Consider the following 19,237-nt stretch of genomic DNA (forward strand, 5'->3'; position numbering starts at 1 on the left):
ACATATTTATTTCTCAGAACTACTTAGATCACTGGTTCTCCCTAGGAGGAAAAACTCCAAGGACTGGTAACCCTGTCCACATCTTCAAAAGCAATCAGCAAACCCTACCAGTCTAATGGGAAGAACTGGGCTGCATGGTTACTATTAAATCAAACACAGCCCTGCCAGAAATAGGCAGCCTTCCATTAAGTGTCTGTCCTGCAAGAGCCCAATCTCATGTTAAGGACCATCTTTTGGACCATTCTAAAAAGTGCTGTGAGAATCTGATCTGTGTTTCTGAGAGCAGAATTCCAAGTTACTCACATATGAACCTACTAAAGAAAGAGCAGGCATTGAGCTCCATCATATCTCTGGGACCCTAGTGTGGAGCAGGGGTGCGCACCCAGTGCAGTCCTTAGCACTGTGCCTTACACATGACAGAAACTCTCAGATGACTTTTGGGAAAGAGTTTGAATGCTAACATGCAAAAACCTCTTTTAGAAGTTGATGATGCAATGCGTAGCTTTGCTGAAAAAGTGTTTGCCTCTGAAGTCAAAGATGAGGGAGGCCGTCATGAGATTTCCCCCTTTGATGTGGATGAGATCTGCCCAATATCTCACCGTGAGATGCAAGCACACATTCTCCACCTGGAAACTCTGTCCTCCACTGAAGGGAGGAGGTAAGTCATGTATAAGGGGAATGCTTAGTACAGTGGACATGAAGGGGTGGAATGTCAGGCAGATATGGCTCAGTCTATCTGAATGATGGTTCGACTCAGTGGAAGAACTCTACCAGGGTTATAAATGCCTTTTTTCCCCACTCTGTATATGCTGGGGAGAGGTACCAGTGACTAAAATAAGACGAAGAAAACAGTGGGCCTTCTAGCCTCATCGCATCTTCGTTTAGCCTGAACAAGAGGCTCGAGCTACCCACACAAATTGTTCCAAAGTGGGCTGATGGCTGCTATGAACACACTCAACTTACACACAATGGTCGTACACACTGGAACTCAAGATCCTTCATCTTCAAACTCCTTCCCTAGCCAACCTTAGTGTTGTGACCGCTGACATGAATCCTCCTAGCCATCCAGTCTGACCTCCTCCCTGCCTCAGGGCTACAGCTCTCTATTTCTGCTCTCAGGCCTTCCTCTCCTATGCCTTGTGATGCATACTTATTGCCTCCCCCACGCAGTCTTCATAGGCCCGTATCCACAAAGTCTATTTATTTGAACTACTCTTAAAGGCTCACCATCTGTCACTATCTGCCACATGTTAGTCTTCAAACCTGTATTGCAACCCGCTCTTCACAGCACCCTCTGCAGCCCCAGGTGGAAAAGATCATTCTGCTGTCATTTTCTTGACTTCATATTTTTAAGGAAAGAACAATGTTTCACCTCCTTTGGCATCTCCAACAGGACCTAACCTAGAACTCAGGTCAAAGTAGGAACAATAAATGCTTCTTGTTTGAGGAAATAATATTAAGCACTTTATAAGATCCAGGTACTTGGCTAAGCATTTTATACACATTAAATCTCAGAAATCCTATAAGGTAGGTATTATTACACCATTTTTTTCAGATGGGGAGATGGAAGCTTTTACAAATGGGGAGATGGAAAGTTTAAGGAATAGCCACAAAATGGCACAGGTAGTAACTGACATAGCCTGGGTTATTGCAGCACCCAGACTGCCTTTTCCGCTAGGAGCAGACTGCCTCTGAGGAATGATGTCATGCTAAACATCTTCTAGTAGGTTCCCTAAGACCCATTGTTCCAAGGTATGGCAGGAAAAAGAGAACACTGTTATGTGTCCTTAGTGATATCTTCTCCCACTACGGTTGGATCCTATTTTTGACATTCAGCCCACATTTTAATTTTCACTTTTTACCCTGAAAATAAAATTCAATAGTGAAATATCAATCTATCACAATAGAACTTCTGATGAAAATAAAATTCACTTATTTTTTAATTTCAAACACAGAAAAAAGCGTTTCCAAGGGAGAAGGACTGTTGGTTTGTCCATTCCACTAAGTGAAACATCTTCCACCGAACTGTCCCACATTGATGAATACATTTCTTCATCTCCAACCTACCAGACTGTGCCGGATTTCCAGAGAGTACAGATCACAGGCGATTACGCCTCTGGGGTGAGTTGCTCCTTGCCCCTCAGATGTAACACTGGGAAGCCACTCAGCGTGACAGTTCTAGTTTCTCCCCTTCCTCTTAAGGAAGGTGTTACTTTACCTGTCCTTTGTTATACTACATTATTGCATCTCAATACTAATGTGCTATGCCTTACATTTCTATATTGGTTTTATCATTCAGTATAATGTCTCCTTCTTTGTCTCATTTGCTTGCACATGGAGAGTATGTGTGTAACAGAGAACATGGTAGACAGACTTTGGAAAAAAGTCCAAAGAGAGAAGTAGGTGGTCTAGTCTCACTGATGGCAGCATAAAACAGGAGCCTCGGGGAGGCACAAGGGGGCTTTTGGGGAAAGACAGACCCCGTGCAGACCTGGAATTGAGAGAAGGGCTGCAGGTAGCATGAACTAATCAAAGAAAACAAATCAACAGAAAGAAAAGGAGAAGCGAGAATAAGAGGAGGGATCAGAGAAAAAAGAAGGAAGATGAGAGAGAGGTTAGAAAATTCTAACAGGACTGTTGTTTTCTGTCTGACTGTCCTCTCCAATTTCATTCAAGATGCTTACACAGTATATCATTGCTTGGAACAGACTCTAGTATGCCACCACACCAAACCTGTTGCCACTGAGTTGATTCCTACTCATAGCAACCCTATAGGACAGAGTAGAAGTGCCCCATGTGGTTTCCAAGGAGTGCCCGGTAAAACTGCTGACCACCACACTGCCAGGATTTCCTAGTATGCCACAGGGCTAATAAATTCATGCCACAAACAACCTGACCTGCTGGTCTGATCCGTAACAGTTGGCTGTTCATAAATCTCTGTCTCATGGACTTGCAGAATCAGCATCGTACTGATGGAACCGCTCTTCGGCTGTCAGTCAATGCTCCAAATATAGTTCTAATGACCAGGCCAGGCCCCCTTCTCATGTAACTGATCCACTTAGGATAAATTCCAAGCTACTTAAAAGTGACAAAGCAACGAAATGCACACCATTCTTGTTTATTCATTTTCTGTGCAATAACATGGATGTTCTGCAAATGGCAGGGATTTTAGATGCTAAATAGCTGAAAGGAAATGTTTAATATTTGACAAGTACACGGGAAACAAATTTTGGAAACTGGAGAGATCTCCAGCATTCAAAAAATATATAAAAGCTAGAAAACATACTTGATTTCTGCGTGTTCGGTAGAAATGAAAACAGGAGTGGGAAAGAAAAAGACTGGGAAAGGATGAGGCACCCAGAAGTCAGGGAATCCTCATGAGAAAGCTGGGGGCTTGGCCTGGAGATTTTGAAGAACCACGTATATTGCTACAGCTGTTGGCTAGATGTGGTTGAGCAACACTCCACCTGGATTTAGTCTATATTGGAATGAAAAAGAGAAGTAAAAGGGATAGCAGGACTAAGTTCCCAAGGCCGTTAATCCCTGATAAACAATTGATTCACTTTAATCAGTCCTTACTGAGAACTACTCTGTGCAAGGCATTGTGTGGTAAGTGCTGAGGACATGAACGTGACTAAGACCCAGGCACAGTGGTTACGCGTTTGGCTGCTAAAAAGGTCAGCAGTTTGAATCCGCTAGCCACGCCTTGGAAACCCTATGGGACCGTTCTACTCTGTCCTGTAGAGTCAGTGTTATGAATTCAATTGTGTCCCCCAAAACTGTGTGTCAACTTGGCTAGGCTGGGATTCCCAGTATTGTGTGATTGTCCACCATTTTGTCATCTGATGTGATTTTCCTATGTGTTGTAAATCTTAACCTCTATGATGTTAATGGGAAACCCTGGTGGTGTAGTGGTTAAGTGCTACAGCTGCTAACCAAAATGTTGGCATTTTGAATCCACCAGGTGCTCCTTGGAAGTTCTACTCTGCCCTATAGAGTCGCTATGAGAGGGCATCAACTTGACCGAAACGGGTTTGGTTTTTGGTTCTATGATGTTGATGATGCAGAGTTAGAGGCAGTTATGTTAATGAGGCAGGATTCAATCTACAAGATTAGGTTGTATCTTGAGTCAATCTCTTTTGAGATATAAAAGACAGAAACAAGCAGAGAGACAGGGGACCACCAAGCAAAAACAGCCAGGAGCCTGCGTGTCCTTTGGACCCAGGGTCCTTGCGCTGAGAAGCTCCAAGACCACAGAAAAATTGATGACAAGGACCTTCCTCCAGAGCCAACACAGGGAGAAAGCCTTCCTCTGGAACTTGTGCCTTGAATTCGGACTTCTAGCCTCCTAGACTGTGAGAGAATACATCTCTGTTCGTTAAAGCATCCACTTGTGGTATTTCTGTTACAGCAGCACTAAATAACTAAGACAGTCAGTATGAGTCAGAATCGACTTGATGCAACAGGTTTTTGTGGTTTTCTTGCCCTTGAGTTGCTGATAGACTGATGGCCCACTAGGTGGCAATGGAACAAACATGACCTTAGAGGCAGACCCTCTACACTGTATGTCAGACTCTTCACTGAGGTCAGCAGGTCTTTATAAATAGTTAATCTGATTAGGGTGAATATCTGAACCTCAAACCATTGGGAACAAGCTTAGGTTGATCCCGGAGAGAGAGAGAAAGAAAGAAAAAAAAAAAAGAGTATTCAATGATTTCAAGTTAGAACGGCTTGAACATGCCTGAGTCAGGTGTAGGGGCAGGGCAAATAGGCCATTTTGGGAAATTCCCCACAGTTCCAATAAAAATTTATGCTACAGTCTCTCTACTTTTAGCCATAGGTAAAACGCTCCGTAAAACCACCCAAAAGAGTGACTTCTCACAGGATAACATTCTGATCTATCTGTAGCTATAGAAGGCACTGCGTGTGCAACGGAGTTTGAGGGATTCATGACATCTTGTTCATCCCAAAATACTTCCCTCACTGACATTCATGTGGTTTGAATTCTCACCATTTGGGTCACATTATCTTTGAGCTGAGGTATTGTCTTCAGAGGCCTCCATCTAAAATGTCCATAAGTTATCTGGAAGGAAGAAACTATTTACCTTTTTAGAATGAGTTCTTGTAATCATATCTGCTAGATAACCACTGCTATCTAGTAAAGAAAACAAACGACTACAGGACAGTAAGGGAATGAATTGCAGGGCAGGTAAGTTTGATAGAGACGAAAGAGCTAGCAAACCTTCAGGACCTGCTCCTGGAGGGAGACCCAGTGCCTGAGTCAATTAGGAAGCAGCCAGGTCCAGTGAGGACACTGTGTGCCAAGTGGGTGGGTGAGGTTCGGCCTGGACTGCAACAGAGAGCTGGGAGGTGCCAAAGGCAAGCTTTACCCACTTGTCAGGTTTTCACAGGATCGGTTCCAATACTCTGAAATTTTCTTGGCAGGTTACAGTTGAAGATTTTGAAATAGTTTGCAAAGGTCTGTATCGGGCGTTGTGTATACGGGAGAAATACATGCAGAAGTCGTTTCAGAGGTTCCCTAAAACCCCTTCCAAATACTTGCGGAACATTGAGGGTGAGGCTTGGGTAGCAAATGAGAGCTTCTATCCAGGTAATTAATTTTCTTGTAGGATGTAGAGAATACATCTTTAGGATTAACTACTAAATATTAAAACATGCCCCTAAATTATAAATAATCCAGTGTAAAAAATCATAATCATTCTTGGCTCCATTCTCTTCCCTGCCCTACATGTCCAATGATTTGATTCAGTCTGTACAATATCTCTCAAAACCTCTTTTCTTGTCTCCATCGTCCAATTCCCCTAATGTAAGCCTGTATTTCCCCTTGTCCTGATTATTGCAACAGCCTCCTATCTACTCTGCTAAACCGCAATCTTACTCTCTTTTTCAGTTCATCCTCACTTTGATGCAAGCTCTTTTATTAAAACCCAGCTCTAAGCACATCCCTCTCCTCCCCATTACCAACTTGACTGCTCCCCGTTACCAAAAAAACAAAATCCAGTCTTTGGCTCAGCATTCCAGACCTACCACCATCTGACCTCCTAACTACATCTTTATTTATTTTTTTGGACCTGCACACTCAACCTATTTCAACATATACCACTTCTTCTCCACATTTTATGTTCTTGGTTCTCGTCAGAACTATTCCTGCTCTCCATATAGATAGGTGTTTCCTTGCACCTGTGTTTTGCCATGCTGTTCCCTTCCTCGCCCTTATTCACTATATTCCAAATGTCCAAATCCTACCTAATCCTTCAAAGTGCAACTCAACTACTATTTCCTGCATTCTTCTAACCTCTGGATAAAAGTAAACAACATGCTCTGACTTTCCATAGTACTTCATTTACATACTTCAGTTTTTACTTTCTGCCTGTATAAATCTAAGGACCTATTAAAAAAAAATTTTTTTTATTGTGCTTTAAGTGAAAGTTTACAAATCAAGTTGGATTCTCATACAAAAACGTATAAATACCTTGCTATTTACTCCTAATTGCTCTCCCCCTAGTGATACAGCACACTCCTTTCCTCCACTCTCTCTTTTCGTGTCCATTTGGCCAGCTTCTGAGCCCCTCTACCCTCTCATCTCCCCTTCAGACAGGAGTTGCCAACATAGTCTCATGTGTCTACCTGATCCAAAAAGCTTATTCTTCACCAGTATCATTGTCTATCCCATAGTCCACTCCAAGCCCTGTCTGAAGAGTTGGCTTTGGGAATGGTTCCTGTCTTGGGCTAACGGAAGGTCTGGGGACCATGAACTCCAGGGTCATTCTGGTGTCAGTCAGACCATTAAGTCTGGTCTCTTTATGAGAATTTGGGGTCAGGACCTATTTAAAAAAAAAAAAATTATATTTTGGTAAGAGGAACAAAGAAAATGTTAGCACCACACACACACACACAAAAAAACTACAAAATGACAGCAATAAACTAACACCTAGCAACAATTACACTGAATGTAAATGGCCTAAATGCACCCATAAAGAGATGCAGAGTGGCTGAATGGATAAAAAAGCAGGATCCATCAATATGCTGTCTACATGAGACACAACTTAGAAAAATAACTATATTTTAATAACAGCACAGATTTCTACTGTATCACTGTATCAGAATTTAGGTATTTAGGTCACTGACTTTTAAAAATGTATTCCCAAACATCCTGACATAAACATCTTTGTGCAGTTGTATTATATGTAATAACCTTAGGATTATACTCTTGAATTGGAATTTCTGGGAAGGCAAATATTTAAGGTTTTTGAACTTCAAAATTGTCCTATGGTTAAAGATATCCAGTTCTACAACTCCCTCTCTGTAATTCCTTTTAATAGTAAAGTCACCTTAAACATATGTCCAGATTGGTAACTCAAAATATTGGTTTACCCATCCTCTTCAATAATATTTATGTTTAGGATGTTTTTCTTGCCTCTGTTTCCCCTAAATTATACTTCTTCTCTCTAGTGTATTTCAGAATAAGGATTGCAAGTGGATATTCAATGTAGCAACATACTCTGTTTCGCTTCTTTTGTGTTCCTTATCTCCCAGTTTGGAATAGGAAACGTGCAGACTTTTTCTTTGTGTGTTATCGTTCTCACTCTGGCTGCTTTAGTTGTCACTTGCAAACAGGAGATTTTCTGCTGCCTTGGACAAAGCAGCTGAAGAGGCATGAATGACCACACTGTTGAAAGTAAAAGGATGAGTGTTTTAAGGCTGACAGTGTGGAATCTGTTCTTGGCTTCCTCAGGCTGAAATTGTTAGCAGAGGAAAGAAACAAAAATATATCCACATAATCCCTTCTCAATTCCTTTAGCAAAAACTGTATGTGTCTTAAAAGGTGGGAAATGTTATAATTAAATAGGAATTAAAATTCTTATTATAATAAGCATTTATTTCATATCTCCCTTTAGAGTAAAACCATTCTAAATTGAAACTATATAATCTCGAAGGTTTGTTTAAATAAGGTAATTTTTTAACTGTAGTTTTACTTCTATACAATTATTTGATAGGCTAATAAAATGCTCTAAGCAGGAAACCTTCAAAGATCTACTTTAGTAAATAATTAAAATAATTTGTAGGTAGCATATCAGTTACTTATATGTCAGCAGTACTTCTTAAGAACTTGAATATTGTTCTTACATGAGATAAAATCTTATTTTTGTAATTATTTTAAACTACTAATTCAGTCACCTTCAGAAAATAATGTAAAAATAAAATTTAGCTTAACTCTGGATAATTATAAATTATGAAGTACAGGTATCTCGATTAATGATACTTTATAGTATTTTATATTTTGGTTACTTTTGTGTGGTTATTTCATCCTATGTGCTGATATATGACTCTATGTTTTATTGAAAAAGTCATTACCCCTCCTGTGAAGAAGGAAGAAGACCCCTTCCAAACAGATGACCTTCCTGAAAACCTGGGCTATCACCTCAAAATGAAGGATGGTGTCATTTACATCTATCCTAATGAAGAAGCAGCCAGCAGGGATGAGCCCAAGCCACTTGCTTACCCAAATCTGGACATCTTCTTAGATGATATGAATTTTTTACTTGCTTTAATTGCTCAAGGACCTGTGTAAGTGTTACTGAGACCTAACCAACATTAACAACAACAGTTAATACTATTACCACTACTACTGATAAAAACCAAAAACCCACTGCTGTTGAGTCAATTTCCAACTCATAGCAGCTTTACAGGACAAAGTAGAACTGCCCCATAGGGCTTCCAACGCTATAAATCTTTACAGAAGCAGACTGCCACATCTGTCTCCCATGGAGTGCCTGGTGGTTTTGAACTGCTGACCTTTAGGTTAGCAGTTGAGCGCTTTAACCACTAAGCCATCAGGACTCCACTGCTACCAATAGTAAGAGTAAGTATTTATTAAGTGCTTAATGTCTTCAAGGAGCCCTGGTGGCGCAGTGGTTAAGAGCTTGGCTGTTAACCAAAAGGTTGGGTGCTTCAAATCCACCAGCTACTCCTTGGAAACCCTGTGGGGCAGTTACTCTGTCCTATAAGGTTGCTATGGGTCGGAATTGACTTGACGGCAATGGGTTTGGTTTTTTTGGTTTTACTATCTTCAAGTATTATGTTAAATGCTTCATGTACATAATTTATTTTACTCCTCACAATTGTTCTCTAAGGTAGATATTTTTTTATATTCCAGTTTTATCAGCTGAGACTAATGAGTTAAGGAACTTGCCCAAAGTCACACAGCTGGCTGAGCTGAGGGGCAAGCCCAAATCTGCTGACTCTGAAGCCAGGGCCTTCAACCTGGAGGAACACTGTCTCCACCGATTTTTAAAATGCCTTCCCAAATCATCCCTCATTATTATGTCTGACTTCGATGAAAAGGCTAAACCCTTGGAGCCCAATACCTTTCAGTGGGATTAACTGCAGAGTAAACCAAAATGTTTATTCCAATAACTATTTCCAATGGGTGATAAGGGTCCTGATCAGTGGCAACACTAGAGGGGTGTGGGGGGTGCGGACCGCACTGAGTGACACAGTCAGAAAGGGTGATGCTGAAATGACTGTCTATAAAATTTTCGTGCAGTGTTTCAGCAGAAATTTATTGTTTTTTACAAAAATATCCCTGTAGGTAGTTATAACAAGAAAATTTTTAGTAAGCCCACCTTAAAAAAAAAAGCCCACCTTACCAACCCCAAAATACCAAACCTGTTGCCATCGAGTCAATTCCAACTCATAGCAACCCCATAGGACAGAGTAGAACTGCCCCATAGAGTTTCCAAGGAGCTGCTGGTGGATTCAAACTGCCAAACTTTTGGAGAGCAGCCATAGCTCTTAATCACTGCACCACATGTATCAATATACCTACAAGGCTAAAACTCTATGCTAATTTTCTTTTTGAACCTCCTAATTTTTTTTAATACACTCTGATCAGAGCCGTCATTATTACCCAATTACAATGATGCTTCAAATCACATGGCTTCGTCTGCACGCGCTGTGTTTTTCTTGCTGCCAGCGTTTTTATAGTCTTTATAGTCGTTGATTTTGTGAAATTCTCTGGTGTTTTGGCTACGATATTGTGGCAATTAGCATGGGGGGGGTGACGCTATGAGTTACCACACTGGGTCACACCAACCCTAGTGATGCCACCCCTGGTCCTGATGGTTTTGAAATTGAGATCATTTCCTGAAATGTCAGGAATTTTAGAAAGTGATATAATTTTCTTTTTCGTAGTAAAACCTACGCCCACCGGCGCCTGAAGTTCCTGTCCTCCAAGTTCCAGGTCCATGAGATGCTCAATGAGATGGATGAGTTAAAGGAGCTGAAGAACAACCCCCACCGAGATTTTTATAACTGCAGGAAGGTAATGACTTTAGCTGCTCAGAGGAATTCCTGAACAAAAGCATTAATTCTTGGTAAGGACAAAAAATACCGATTTTCTGATTAAGCTGAGATTTCTTCAGGTTCAGTGGATTAGTAAAAACAGACAGATATGTCTATATATTATCCCCATAAAAAGGTTTACCATATTCTTGACATAAAAATATATATATATTATATAATTATCATCAATGACAATAATAAAACCAAACTCCAAAAACTACTATTGTAGGATATGGAAGTTCTTGGTTCTAGTCCTTTTTTCTCCCACTTCCTGACTGTATAACTTTGGGGAAGTGATTATTTTAGTTTCAGTTTCCTCATTTGTAAAATTGGGAAATGTATCTGCTCAATCCAGCTCACATGAGGGTTGTGAATATCAAGTGAGTTAATGATTACGAAAACCAATCAATTAGGAACACTTTCAAAGCGCATGCCGACTACTTAAATGATTGTAGGAAGTGGCAATCAGGAAATACAGGAGTAGAGATTCGGACCCAAATCCTAGTTCAGTAGGCTATGTGACCTTGGGTAAATTACTTAATCTGTTGAAGCCTCAAAGTGTAATTATAACAATAACCTGTTGCTGTACAGTCGATTTTGACTCATAGCGACCCTATAGGACAGAGTAGAACTGCCCCATAGAGTTTCCACGGAATGACTGGTGGATTCCAACTGCCAATCTTTTGGTTAGCAGCCATAGCACTTAACCACTATGCTACCATGGAACTTAGCTCATAAATGTCATCACTGTGCCATGGCTCCATAATTTCAATCCTTTCTCTCTTCTGGGCTTAAAGCAGCAATAGCTACTTTCCCTCCAGTTGTGTTTCAGGGGTGGGGCACAGTTCCCAAGAATTCTGTGTGGATCACATATAGGAAGTAAGTTGGATGTACAGAGACATACAGGAGAAGTAAGTATTCTTATGTACGCATCTAGCCTAACCTGGCTGTGACTGTTTTTGCGTCCTTGCACAGGCACATGAAGGTTCTGACTGGTTCTTTATTGCTGGGCTGCCTCCCCCAGCTGTCGGGTCATGCCCCTGTGTTTACTCCTTTCTCTCACCACAGCGGAACTGAATGCACTATCTATCGTCCCTGAGTAGCATAACTAAAGCTGACTGCTGGTTTTTCTCTCTCTGAATGTACACACAGGTGGACACCCATATCCATGCAGCTGCCTGCATGAACCAGAAACATCTGCTGCGCTTTATTAAGAAATCTTACCATATTGATGCGGACAGAGTGGTCTATAGCACCAAAGAGAAAAATCTGACCCTCAAGGAACTTTTTGCTAAATTAAAAATGCATCCCTACGACCTGACTGTTGATTCTCTGGACGTTCATGCTGTAGGTTGGAAAGATGATGTCAGCTTCACTCCAGTATTCAGAACCCCACATGCCTTTCTCCTACAAGCCCTCCCTTCTTGGAGCTCTCTTAGTCATGTCTGCTTACCGCACTGACTGAAACCACCCACAGACAATTTTGAGGTCTACTCATTGGCCACTGTCCTGAATTCCATTCCTGGAGCCCAGCCCTCCTCCCCTGCTACCAGGCCCCTGTTCCTCCTGGCCATTCCCCCAGGTCTCTGTGTCCAGGCAGCTCTGGCTATTACACACTTGTGTTCCTTTTTTCTGATTCAGGGACGCCAGACTTTCCAGCGTTTTGATAAGTTCAACGACAAATACAATCCAGTAGGAGCAAGTGAGCTACGAGACCTCTACCTGAAGACAGACAATTACATTAATGGGGAATATTTTGCCACTATCATCAAGGTGAGGAAGAACGAACCAGATCTATGTGGAGGTGGTATCTGGCATAGTTCTTGGCGGTAGGGGGAAGAGAAGGAGAAAAAGAAGGAGAGAAGGGAGAAGGAAGGCAGGATGCTATCTCTAGAGCCAAGCACTACATAAGTGAATAAAAGAATTTCTTCTAAAACTTCTACTGTAATTACTTTAAAAGACCTCTATGCCTAGGATAGAGAAGCTAAGAGTGTGGATCTGGGATTAATTTCAGGAAACCCTGGTGGTATAGTGGTTAAATGCTATGGCTGCTAACTAAAAGGTCGGCAGTTCAAATCCTCCAGGTGCTCCTTGGAAACTCTATGGGGCAGTTCTACTCTGTCCTATAGGGTCGCTATGAGTTGGAATCAACTCGATGGCACTGGGTTTGGTTTTTGGTTTTTGACCCTTTCAGTCGTTGTAAATCGGAGGTCCAGGAAGAGTTAGGATCAGGATCCAGTCCCATTTTCATGACGCCTGTGTGCAGGAATGACAAGTGGAGTTGGGAGATGTGTGTTTTGGGAGGTAGGGAGAATATGAAAAGCTGGGTTTCCTTTGCAGGTGCCCTGGTTATCTCATCATGATTAATCTGACTTTTTCACATGTTAATCTCCATTACGTTCTATGAGCCTTTGATCCCCACTGGACTTCCCTCACCTTTCACTTCCCTTATATCTCCACCTCTGATATTCTTGCTTCCTACTTCTTTTCACATTTCCTCAGTTCTTAGTACTCATCTCCTCTCCCTAGACCCTATAGATGTAGATCCCTAAGGGACTTGTGGGAATTCCTGGTCTTGGACTCCTCTCTTGGTTTTGTAGGAGGTAGGTACAGACCTTGTGGATGCCAAGTACCAGCATGCAGAGCCTCGCCTGTCAATCTATGGTCGCAGTCCTGACGAGTGGAGCAAGCTCGCCACCTGGTTTGTCCGCAACCGAATCTACTGCCCCAACATGACATGGATGATCCAGGTCCCCAGGATCTAGTACGTACCTGTCCATTGGAAACCGTAAAACCTGCCCTCATCTCACCTGTCTCGCCTCGCCTGCATGCACAAGGAATGAGCAGCACCACAAACAGCAATTAGGAAGATCATTTCAGTCCAGTGTTCTAATCAGAAGGTATACACACACACACATGCACACACACGCACACGTGTGCACACACACAGGACTTCATGAAAATCACAAAATATCTTATTGAGAATGATTAAAACTAAGCTAGATAAGAACTACATACATTTCATTACACATTTTCTTTCTCCTATTTTTCTTCTCTGTGTCCAATTCATTCTTTCCCCTGCTTATCTGTAGCTTTCTTGTATGAGACTGTTTACTCCTATCTGCTGATTGTCTCATACTACAAGTGTTCAAGTTCTCCATGATTAATGAGTATTTGTCAGTGATATTGCTGAAGATCTCTGCTCTCTTTCATATCACCAGCTAATCATTACTCACAGGGATGGCTTCTCTCTCTGTTTGTTCAGTATCGCTACTCTTTTATCTAACTAAATTGTTTATATATTCTCTGGCCACCAGCCTCTGTGTTTTTTGTGCCCTGTGGCTATGCAAGAGTCTTATGCAGTCTCTTTAGCCAAAGTAACTTTTTAACTGGAGTAATGCTTCCTGTCTAATGTCATTAAGGCAGAGAGGCAGTAGAGTGTGGTGGTTAGGACTCTGGACCTAGACAGGCTGTGCTTGAATCCTGACTTCACCTCCCTGTGCCTTAGTTTCATCATCTCTAAAATGGGGTAATAATGATACCTAACTTATTGAGTTACTCCAAGGGTTTAATTAGCTAATATTTCTAGCCTTAGAAGAGTGAGTGGCATATACCAAACCAACTAAACCTGTTGCTGTTGAGTCAATTCTGACTCATAGCAACCCCAGAGGACAGAGTAGAACTGCCCCATAGAGTTTTCAAGGAGTGCCTGGTGGATTTGAACTGCTGACCTTTTGGTTAGCAGCCGTAGCTCTCAATCACTACGCTGCCAGGGTTTCCAACTGGCATATAGTAAGTACGATATAACAGTTTGTTAAATTTTCCCTGGCTATGGCAATCAGAAACCCTGGTGGTGTAGTGGTTAAGTGCTATGGCTGTTAACCAAAAGGTCAGCAGTTTGAATCCTTGGAAACTCTATGGGGCAGTTCTACTCTGTCCTATAGGGTCACTCTGAGTCAGAATCAACTTAACAGCACTGGGTTTGGTTTTTTGGTTTTATGGCAATCAGAAGTGTTCTTGATAACCTTTTCATGCTCACCATCTTATAGGCCACACACACATATAAGTCATTGAAACTTTTATAACATGGTTAGCCTTAGCTATGAAGATTTGGTTTTCTTACCATAGAAGGTTTGTGGAAGATATGGCAGCATGTGGTCCAGCATGAAATTGTTAGGTTCTATGCTGAACCCAAATTGAATCCCTCTTTATGGGTGACCAAGAAGATGTACCACAGTGGAGCTAGGATGAAAATACCAAGTCTTTGATTGTACAAGGCATTTAGTTCTCTCTCTCCTCTATACTGTGGCTATCAGTCCTAAAAATCTTTCTTTCCTCTCATATTTTCTTCAAGAGTCCCTAGGTGGCACAAATGATTAAGCGTTCAATTACTAGCCAAAATGTTGGCAGTTTGAACCCACCCAGAGATGCCTCAGAAGACCGGCTTGGTGATCTGCTTCTGAAAGGTCACAGCTTTGAGAACCCTATGGAGCAGGTCTACTTTGCCCACGTGGAGTCACCATGAGTCGGAATCGACTCAACAGCAACTAACAACAATAACAACAACTATTTTTTTCATTCTTGCCTCTAGTGATGTGTTCCGATCCAAGAATTTCCTTCCACACTTTGGAAAGATGCTGGAGAATGTTTTCATGCCAGTGTTTGAGGCCACTATCAACCCCCAGGTTCACCCAGAACTCAGTGTCTTCCTCAAGCATGTAAGCATGACCCCTTAGACCTTCCTACTGCTGCTTATGAGCCAGCCCTCCCACTCGGCCATGACTAACTCCTGGTGCTTACCTCTGCTGGTTGGTCCCTGCCTTTGGACCTGAAAGTTTACTTGAGGATTGGAGTCCTCCAACTGGACTGAACCCAGTGCACGGCTCACTTTTCCTGACAGATTACTGGCTTCGATAGCGTGGATGACGAGTCCAAACACAGTGGCCACATGTTTTCCTCCAAGAGCCCCAAACCGCAGGACTGGACAGTGGAAAAAAATCCATCTTATGCTTACTATGCCTACTACATGTATGCAAACATCACGGTGCTCAACAGCCTGAGAAAGTGAGTAGAGGGGGATTGGAGTGAGAAGGCAGTCTATTTGATGCATCTCTTTCCGCATTCATTGGCTCTCTATCTGGTCCAAGGCCCGTGTTACATTGCTGGGATGCTTCCAATTGGCCCAAGTCAGAAATTTCTTTCCTTTAATTTTTCTTCAGCTTCTTTATCTCTTTAGGGGCAGGGATCAACATTTTGGAGCCCTCAGTAACTTCCATAGTTCCTTTTGTTTGAAAGTTCGGAAATTTATGCTAATCACTGTACAACTGATTATAAAGGTCTAAATTTTATCCTTCTTGATAGATCTGGATGAGGAATAAGTGAAGGAATATTATAACGGGGTTTTCTGAAAACATTTTGCCCTTAAAGTATGAGTAAGAAAAGTGGTGAGATGGTGGTATTGGTAAATTTCCTGCTAAGACCAAAGGTGTTTCTTTTCAGTGAATCAATTCTTCACTTCCTTCCTTACCCTCATATCCTCTGCTGTGTCTTAAAATAAAAAAAAAGTCTTTATTTAGGAATAAATTGCATACATTAAGATTATGATTTGGGATTGCCTGCTTTTGCTGAATCCTTTGGCTGCCCCATCCCCTTTTTCTGAGTTTTCTGGTAAATCACTCTATGCCCAGAATTGTTTGTCAGGTCCTTCTCAGTCACCTGTGATTCCTATGGCAGTTCCATTTCCCTAGGGAACGAGGCATGAATACATTTCTGTTCCGTCCTCACTGTGGGGAAGCTGGAGCTCTCACCCACCTCATGATAGCATTCATGACTGCCGATAATATCTCTCATGGCCTAAATTTAAAAAAGGTGAGTCAGAGGCTCTCTTCTTAATGTTAACTTTTATATTGGAGCTACAGGAATCATTTTTGTTCTTACCATACTGTCACAAGTCATTATCAACACTAGAATCAAAGACAAGTGGGACATAAAGGATTTTTGAGATGACTTAGCACAGTTTTACAGAGGCCCAGAGAAGTAAAGGACCTGCTTAAGATTTGTAGTTGGTTAATGCAAATCTCCTGTCTTCCATTTTACAGCTCTGACGAGGGATAATTCAGAGGCAGCTTGGCGTATCTTAAGCTAGTTTTTGCTGGATTTCTTGTTGTGGCATGCTTTGAAATGCCTCTGGTGAGAGTCAGGACTTTGTGGTAGGGAAAACAAAAAGTTTCAAGGTGAAGTCTTTTGCCTGAGACAGACCATCTCGCCAAGGCAACTGAAGTTCAAATAAACAACTTGGTTTGACTCAATGCTTCTGAAAAGTGATGAACCCAAATAGATTTTTTTAAAAGAGCACTTACGTTGAAAAACTAGAATTTTCTTCAATAGCGGATATAAAGAGCAGGCGATAATTTTGTTGAAAGCTAAGAAGTTTAAAATAGAATGTGGGATGTAATTGTCTCTAGTTTTATCTCTTTTCAACATTCTTAAATATCTTTTTTTCCCTCACTTTTCTTTTCAGAGTGCTGTGTTACAGTATTTGTTTTTCTTAGCCCAGATTCCCATCGCCATGTCGCCACTGAGTAACAACAGCCTATTTCTAGAGTATGCCAAAAATCCTTTCTTAGATTTTCTCCAGAAAGGGCTGATGATCTCACTGTCCACAGATGACCCAATGCAATTCCATTTCACCAAGGTATATACATACGGAATCTTGAGCAATACAAACATATTTTGTTGGGCTGTTGAGTCCCACCCAGAAGTTTGAAGTCAAATTCAGGTATTTCATTATACTTTTTTTGTGCAGGAGGCATGTTATTTCTTTTATTAATACATTCCTTATTTTGCTTCATTTACCTAAATAACTGAAGGAGCCCCTGATGGAAGAATATGCCATTGCCGCACAAGTCTTCAAGCTGAGCACCTGTGATATGTGTGAAGTGGCAAGAAACAGTGTCTTGCAGTGCGGAATTTCTCATGAGGTAGACTTGTCCTTGACTGATCACCCTTCTGAGTATGTTGTTGTTGGGTGCCGTCCAGTCGAGTTTCAACTCACAGCAACCCCACGTGACAAAGCAGAACTGCCCCATGGGGTTTTCTCGGCTGTAATCTTTATGGGGGCAGATCACCAGGCCTTTTTCTCCTGCTGGGCCGCTGGTGGGTTTGAACCACAGACCTTTCAGTTAGCAGCTGAGTGCTTAACTGTTGCATCACCAGGGATTCTTCCTTCTGAGCATAGGGTTTAGTTCTGAAAAATTAGTTGAGAAAACACATGTAGAAAAATTTACGCACAAAGCATATGCAGTTACTATGGACAGGGACTAGAAGGAGTCATATTATGCCTCTGGCCATGCCTTTTGGCCAAAGGAAATAAAATACATAGCAGACTGTGCACATTGAGGTGCTGGATGAGTGCTTTTAATGGTTGGTTTTCTTTCTGTTGCCATGGCTAACGTAAGGAAGGGATTTTTGTGGAGGATGCAATTACTGTCCATATTAGAGTGAAATGAGGTAGTAATCACTCTGCTTTCTTTTTCTCTTATAGGAAAAAGCAAAGTTTCTGGGCGACAATTACCTTGAGGAAGGCCCTATTGGAAATGATATCCGGAAGACAAATGTAGCTCAAATCCGCATGGCCTATCGCTATGAAACCTGGTGTTATGAACTTAATTTAATTGCTGAGGGTCTTAAATCAGCAGAATAAAATAAACAAACCAACTATATAACATGGGCAATATTTTCATTGTAGAGTTACCCTATTATACATGTCTAGGATTGTGTTAAATATTCCACAGACATTATTTCATTTAATCCTTTTTGCAGCTTTATAAAATAGATATTATTATCCTCATTTTGGGGAAGATGAATAAACTGAGGTTAGTACAGTTAATAACCTGTACAAGGATACACCTACTGAGCGGTAGAAATGGAAACCTAGGTTTGCCTGATTCTAGAGTCTCTATGACTGTTCAGGCAAAACAGTTACTAAGAGTGGAAAAAAACACAAGCGAATGAGTTGCTATTGGAAGAATACAGGCTTTTGATTTATAGAATACTTAAGGCATTCCTTAGAACCATTAAAAAGTCCTTTGACAGGGTACAGCTGAATAGTGACTTGCTTAGCTGAAAACAGAACAGGTGTACCCAATATGGAAGGTCTGTACTGATGAGTCACTATACTTAGTGGGAATTTATTTTACAGAAGTATTCTGAGCATTAAGGATATCATTGACAATAAGGTTATAGTGAGCTATACTGGTACATTTTAAATGGTTTTCCTTACCAAAATAACATGGCAACTCCATGTGTTACAGAATAGAACTAATCCATAGGGTTTTCTTGCCTGTAATCTTACGGAAGCACTTCACCAGGCCTTTCTTCCTCAGAACCGCTGGGGGGGGCGGTTTGAGTCTCCACTTGTGCCACCCCCACCCAAAAACCAAAACCAAAAACCCAGTGCCGTTGAGTCGATTCCAACTCATAGTGACCCTACAGGACAGAGTAGAGCTGCACCACAGAGTTTCCAAGGAGCGCCTGGTGGATTTGTACTGCCGACCCTTTGGTTAGCAGCTGTAGCACTTAACCACCATGCCACCACACTCCTAAAATAAGATACGTGTAACCTTTTAGAAGCATGCCTGTTACTCACGGTAAGGTGAAACACCAAATAGCCAAACTATACTTTTGCACATATGACTGTGTTGCCATCTAGTGGTTAGGCTGATATTTCATTCAATTTATTTAATAAGCAATTACTGATCAAACACTTCAAGTATCACTAACTATTCAAAACACCAAAGATATGAAGAATAAGATTTCATTCCTGCCTTCAAGTTGTTTATACCATGAAGTTATAGGGTATTGGATACAAATG

General features: G+C 41.4%; 1 protein-coding gene across 1 annotated transcript; it reads left to right on the forward strand.

Annotated features, from left to right (window-relative positions):
- Positions 1 to 423: 423 nt before the first annotated feature.
- On the forward strand, positions 424 to 18,679 carry AMPD1 (adenosine monophosphate deaminase 1). Its single transcript, XM_003409419.4, has 14 exons — positions 424 to 658; positions 1,956 to 2,121; positions 5,446 to 5,611; positions 8,370 to 8,589; positions 10,216 to 10,345; positions 11,518 to 11,712; positions 12,007 to 12,138; positions 12,966 to 13,129; positions 14,957 to 15,083; positions 15,266 to 15,429; positions 16,113 to 16,233; positions 16,886 to 17,059; positions 17,235 to 17,345; positions 17,909 to 18,679. Exons 1-14 carry the CDS (start codon positions 462 to 464, stop codon positions 18,065 to 18,067), a joined length of 2,226 nt encoding a protein of 741 aa, XP_003409467.2. The 5' UTR covers positions 424 to 461; the 3' UTR covers positions 18,068 to 18,679.
- Positions 18,680 to 19,237: the final 558 nt, after the last annotated feature.

The sequence above is a fragment of the Loxodonta africana genome, chromosome 3, assembly GCF_030014295.1.
Source record: "Loxodonta africana isolate mLoxAfr1 chromosome 3, mLoxAfr1.hap2, whole genome shotgun sequence".
Taxonomy (NCBI): domain Eukaryota; kingdom Metazoa; phylum Chordata; class Mammalia; order Proboscidea; family Elephantidae; genus Loxodonta; species Loxodonta africana.

Coding starts and splice junctions, on each gene's coding strand:
- AMPD1 (XM_003409419.4), top strand. CDS start 462: ATGCAAAAACCTCTTTTAGAAGTTGATGATGCAATGCGTAGCTTTGCT. Junction 2,122..5,445: donor CAGGCGATTACGCCTCTGGG/GTGAGTTGCTCC, acceptor TTTTCTTGGCAG/GTTACAGTTGAAGATTTTGA. Junction 17,346..17,908: donor AGTGCGGAATTTCTCATGAG/GTAGACTTGTCC, acceptor TTTCTCTTATAG/GAAAAAGCAAAGTTTCTGGG.